This window comes from Mizuhopecten yessoensis, unplaced genomic scaffold (genome assembly GCF_002113885.1).
Source record: "Mizuhopecten yessoensis strain PY_sf001 unplaced genomic scaffold, ASM211388v2 scaffold10639, whole genome shotgun sequence".
Taxonomy (NCBI): domain Eukaryota; kingdom Metazoa; phylum Mollusca; class Bivalvia; order Pectinida; family Pectinidae; genus Mizuhopecten; species Mizuhopecten yessoensis.
The window spans coordinates 182,190-188,173 of NW_018408647.1; the positions used below are offsets into that span (position 1 = coordinate 182,190).

The following is a 5,984-nucleotide window of genomic DNA, read 5'->3' on the forward strand; positions in this document are numbered from 1 at the left end:
ACATTACTTGTTTACAATGAAATGACAGGGTGTCCCATTGTTTGTTGACAGTGAAATGACAGGGTGTCACATTGTTTGTTTACAGTGAAATGACAGGGTGACTCAATGTTCACTGTTATAATTATCACTTAAGCATTGATCATTCATTCACCTGATTTACTGATGATGTTTTTTCAAAGTAACCAAGGATGGATTGAATGGACGCTTGAAATTATTGGTTTATTTACTCTTGCCTGAAATAAGTAACCTTTCGGTTGATCGATCGTGTCTAAATCTGTACAACATTCGGTCAATACTTTATCAAACGGCCACTTTGATTTTCCCTTGTGTGGTCGATTAACACAGATACGACTGTACTTGTGTACAGGACGTGAATATTCATGACTATAACTGCTACACTAGTACCTTACTAGTAATACAAATTCAGGCATGATAAACAGATTATAATTCACAAACAGGTCTTTGGTAATTACCATTATGATGTGACCTTGCTGGATTAAGGCTTGCTTGATCCTTGTCGATTTATAATGTACATTATGAGCTAATCCGAAATCATGATATGGTACTTAAATGAAAGTTAGTCAAACCATATGACATAATTACAAGGGGCCACAGAGGCCAAATATTAAGATATTAATCTGTCAAAAATATAACAGGCTCACAAATGTCGATTATTTATGTTATTGTATGTTCAATAACTCGATTAAAATTTGTTTACTATAAACCGAATAAAACAATAATAAATGTACATGTCTGTTCCCGCACTCCAATGTTATCTAAGAATTCTTTGTCAACGAGAAGACGTGATATAGGAGATCATCACCATATGACTGAGCCAGAGAATGTATTAAATAAACTTACCACTTCCAGATATCCGGATATTTGCATGGTTTGAGACTTAATGTTCTACAACAGGAAAACACAGCTTAAATCCAACTGATTTTATGTAAATAAGAACATAAATATACAACCTTTTATATCGCCCTTTCTATCTATAATAAGCCAATCGGTACTACATATACAATTTATACAAACAATACAACTAGCATATACATTAAATAATATATTAATATATTAACAGGATTTTGAGGAATTCGCAGGAGCTGCCTTGTCGGGCGCTAACTACTAGTCCTATGCCACCTGGCTTATATCTCGCTATGTGTGTATGTCCGCGTGGGTGCTGGAGGTGTATTGTATCAGCTAGCACATAACTAGTTCATAAATTTACGAAGGAAATGAAATCCAAGTTCTTGATTTGTTCAGTTTCAGTTTTGATATAGTTTATATTTTTGACATGGATTAAGCTCAATGGCTATATTTTCATCTACGCATAAGCCAGTCTATGTACAGTATTGTATGTTGTATATATAATGGAGTTTTACCTTTTCACTCAGTGGTTTATAATAACGAAACAACAACATCGTTCACAACAAAGACACGGACCCGTCCTTTAAAACAGAATGTACACACTTGCGACATACACAAGCGAATACACAAAATAAGCATATAAAACATCTTTGTTCTTATTAAGAAATGGTATTATCAGGTACTGAATAATATTAAACAAAAAATAACAAGAACAAAACTAGCATCCGTTATTCTAGAATCTGCCTGTTTGGAATGATCTAACATAATAATCAATAATTGTGATCATTATGAAAAAGGGAAAGCAATTACAAATATAATAATTCATTACTGCATGAAGTAATATAATCCGATTTTGATTTACATCAGGACCCGGTTGTTCAATTCTTGATTAACTCCACGGTAAGTTTCCGCAAAGTTTTAAACCTGGAATACTTTTTAAAAAACGGAAATTCAAAACTGAAGTTGTATGTATAAGGATTCAAACAGAAAATTTAATGGTGTGAAACACATAAATATTAGTAAATTGTTAACATACTTTTAAAACTTTCATTTTGAAAATTACGTCTCATTAAGCTGATTAGCCTTTAAACATCCGGGTCCTGAACACCCGGTTTCTGAACATCCGGGTCCTGGTGTCATATCGTTTGAATGAGTAACACTCACCAATTCATTAAGTGAATTCACTACAAATTTAACTGAGACGTTGACTTGTTCGGAAGGTCGAACAAAGGCATTGTAGGATGAATCGAACAGACTTGCTAAAAGGTTGGTCTCTATCGTGGAGTTAAATGAACACGAAATAGTTCCATCTGTAACACAAATAACAACACATCATTAATATACCTTTCTTTAAAATCTTTAATGCAAACGATATTACTTTCATATTTCAAAACTGATAATACGGAAAAACATCCATCGCCCGAGTTTTGATATCTTTAACGAATCATATATAAAAATTATTAATATAACATCAATATATTATGTAATGTAACGATAACAATATGGTATTTGGGACGATACAATAATTACAACTTTATATGATAAAAGCATCGTATTTTGATTAGTTTTGTGAACGCGCGACGTTGTCCTTTCCCCCTGCTCAGAACAATGTAAAGGGATTCACATAGTCTTTTACGTTGTTTGTAACTTAGTACTTTTGTTCATTTTGTAATTATAGACATGTTATTTATAGACTAGACATGTTATTTATAGACATGTTATTTACAAACATGTTATTTACAAAATATGTAGTGGTTCCTGTCTGTTTCTTTCGTGTGGTAAAATGACATACTATCTCGTGCTGGCGTATTCGACATAAAACAATAAGATAGCAATGCCATAAAAACGATATTCATCGCAATACCATTAGATAGCAATGCCATACAAACGATATTCATCGCAATACCATTAGATAGCAATGCCATACAAACGATATTCATCGCAATACCATTAGATAGCAATGCCATACAAACGATATTCATCGCAATACCATTAGATAGCAATGCCATACAAACGATATTCATCGCAATACCATTAGATAGCAATGCCATACAAACGATATTCATCGCAATACCATTAGATAGCAATGCCATACAAACGATATTCATCGCAATACCATTAGATAGCAATGCCATACAAACGATATTCATCGCAATACCATTAGATAGCAATGCCATACAAACGATATTCATCGCAATACCATTAGATAGCAATGCCATACAAACGATATTCATCGCAATACCATTAGATAGCAATGCCATACAAACGATATTCATCGCAATACCATTAGATAGCAATGCCNAATACAAACGATATCAATCGCAATACCATTAGATAGCAATGCCATACAAACGATATTCATCGCAATGCCATTAGATAGCAATGCCATACAAGCGATATTCATCGCAATACCATTAGACAGCAATGCCATACAAACGATATTCATCGCAATACCAATAGAGAGCAACGCCATCAAAACGATATTCGTCGCAATACCATTAGATAGCAACGCCATACAAACGATATTCATCGCGATACCATTAAATAGCAATGCAATACAAACGATATCAATCGCAATACCATTAGATAGCAATGCCATACAATCGATATTCATCGCAATACCATTAGATAGCAATGCCATACAAACGATATTCATCGCAATACCATTAGATAGCAACCCCATAAAAACGATATTCATCGCAAAACCATTAGATAGCAATGCCATACAAACGATATTCATCGCAATACCATTAGAGAGCAACGCCATCAAAACGATATTCGTCGCAATACCATTAGATAGCAACGCCATACAAACGATATTCATCGCAATACCATTAGATAGCAACGCCATACAAACGATATTCATCGTAATACCATTAGATAGCAATGCCATACACATGGTATTCAACGTATTCAATATACTCTTTCTTCTCTCCAAATAAAGGTTTAAAGTAGCATGTTACAGGTTTGGTTGCAGAATTCAATAACAGTATTAACAAAATTGTAAATAATTATGTTGATTGGTGTTTATATACTGATAAGGATTTAATTACGAAATGTTCAACAATTGTGTTATCTGATTAAAAAAAGATATGAATAGTAAATTACTAATACAATTGTCAGCAATTCTGTTGATTTACATACCAAACTGTCAACAATAATGTCCATGTGAATTTATATATTTATAAGGATATGAAATTGTAATAATTTTGATGTTTGTTTATATACTTATAAGCAGTTAATTACCAAATTGTCAGTTAATACGTTGATGTCTGATTTTAGGCGTATAAGGTGTTAATTACCAAATAACCAACAAATATATTGACATCTGTATACATGTATATACGTAAAAGGAGACAATTATCAAATTGTCAACAACTATGTTGATGTCTATTTATAAGGAGTTTATAACCAAAACAAATTGTCAACAATTATAAGGGATTTTATTCTGCAAGCTTTTAATCAGAAAAACAGAAAATAAAACGACAAATATCACCATGCGACACAAAAATGGACCATCAATGTTAACACAATATCTAATCAACAAAAACGCAACTCATATTTATTACACAAAAAAGAAATAGTAAATTATATAAAATAACAATCAGTCAATACTTACACTGCAGAACCAATACTAGCCATGTCAGCTGTTTCAGTCCTGCCATCTTGAAGGAACCACAAACAATAATCTGATGGTCTTTTACCCGTACACTGGTGTTTTACAGGGGTATTAAAATAGGATTACGATGACGTCAAACTGATCACGTGATCAATGCATGGCATGATTAGAAAAAATACCCAAGGTTATTATATGTAATTTATCCGTGTATTAAAAATTGATATTGTTAATGTTTTAATTCAATAATCCGAGTGTGTTTATCAGTTAAAAATAGCATGTATAATACCTGAACGTGATATATAAATTAGTGAACTATGGTTCACCATCAACACTTACCCTATACTCCGACCGCTTTGCGACAAGGATTAATCCGTTAACCAATTTGTTGGATTCGTAAAAATAATTTTATCTCAAAATTATTTGAATGAGATATATCTATCATAGATTAAGATTTTAACTTTCCCCAAATCCGACTTTTTCAACACGAATACCTGTCATGTAGTTTTCACAATTTACCGAATTTCTATTACTTTAGTAGGTTTATAAATCCCTTGTTTTAACAAAACATATTGACATGTTATAATGTTGGTAAATTATACCTGTGGATACTTCAACCTTAACGCCTTGACGCCTTATTAAAGACGGTAAGGATGATACCTATACCTATTCAAAGTTAAACATATCCAATACGTCACTATCTAGGTTTAATTGAGGTCTTTAAATATGACTTATCACGGGTTACAAACAACAGTTCAAGGAGCATGTTAACCCTTAATCACATTTTTCTATTCCACACTGGAGATATTACCTTCGAGATATCTCGATTTAATTCCTTGAAGTATGGCATTTAGTAATCATTTAAATTGCAACTGTGGGATATCAAGATGTGTGTGTGCTACCCGCTAAACACACAATTAAACTGCCAAATAATTTCACACGTTACATAAACATACTCTAAAAAAAACCAAAAAAAAACAACATATTTGATCATTTAAAAATACTGAACAATATATATATATATCAACAAATCTACGTGTTTCTGCCGTTTTTAACTTTTCATGTATAATGCCAATAAGTATTTATTAGTATAAAATTAGTATTTATTATTCTCTACTTAATACGCATCTAACAAAACCAAAATTAAATCCCATGTTAATATTTAAAACCTTTAAATACGTTTGGTGATCTTTTGTAATTCCTAAAAATACGCCCCCCCCCCCCCCCCCCCCCCAAAAAAAAAGACGAAAATAATTAAATAAATCACTATCGACCTTTATGGTATGACATGGCATATTTACTTCCTTCACATACAAAGTAAAATAGTGTCACCACCTGTGACGTCATAGTATCAACGGCATGATCCTGTGATCAGGAGAACTATTTCCGAGCGAATTCAATTTTCAATTATTACACCAAGCTAATTTTTATCAAATAAGTGTATTTAAAATGATTGTTGCATAAATAAAAAAACAAAAAACCTAAACAGAATCATGGCCAA

General features: G+C 32.4%; 1 protein-coding gene across 1 annotated transcript in view; it reads right to left on the minus strand.

Moving 5' to 3' along the window:
* The window catches only part of LOC110461596 (neuronal acetylcholine receptor subunit alpha-5-like), an 18,585-nt gene extending 13,704 nt beyond the window's left edge, over nt 1-4,881 (minus strand). The window contains exons 1-3 of the mRNA XM_021515135.1: nt 4,487-4,881; nt 2,032-2,177; nt 862-906 (exon numbers count right to left, since the gene is read on the minus strand). Of these exons, the coding sequence (XP_021370810.1) occupies nt 862-906; nt 2,032-2,177; nt 4,487-4,532 (237 nt within the window). The 5' untranslated portion in view covers nt 4,533-4,881. The remainder of the gene's footprint in view (nt 1-861; nt 907-2,031; nt 2,178-4,486) is intronic.
* Between the last annotated feature and the right edge of the window lie 1,103 nt (nt 4,882-5,984).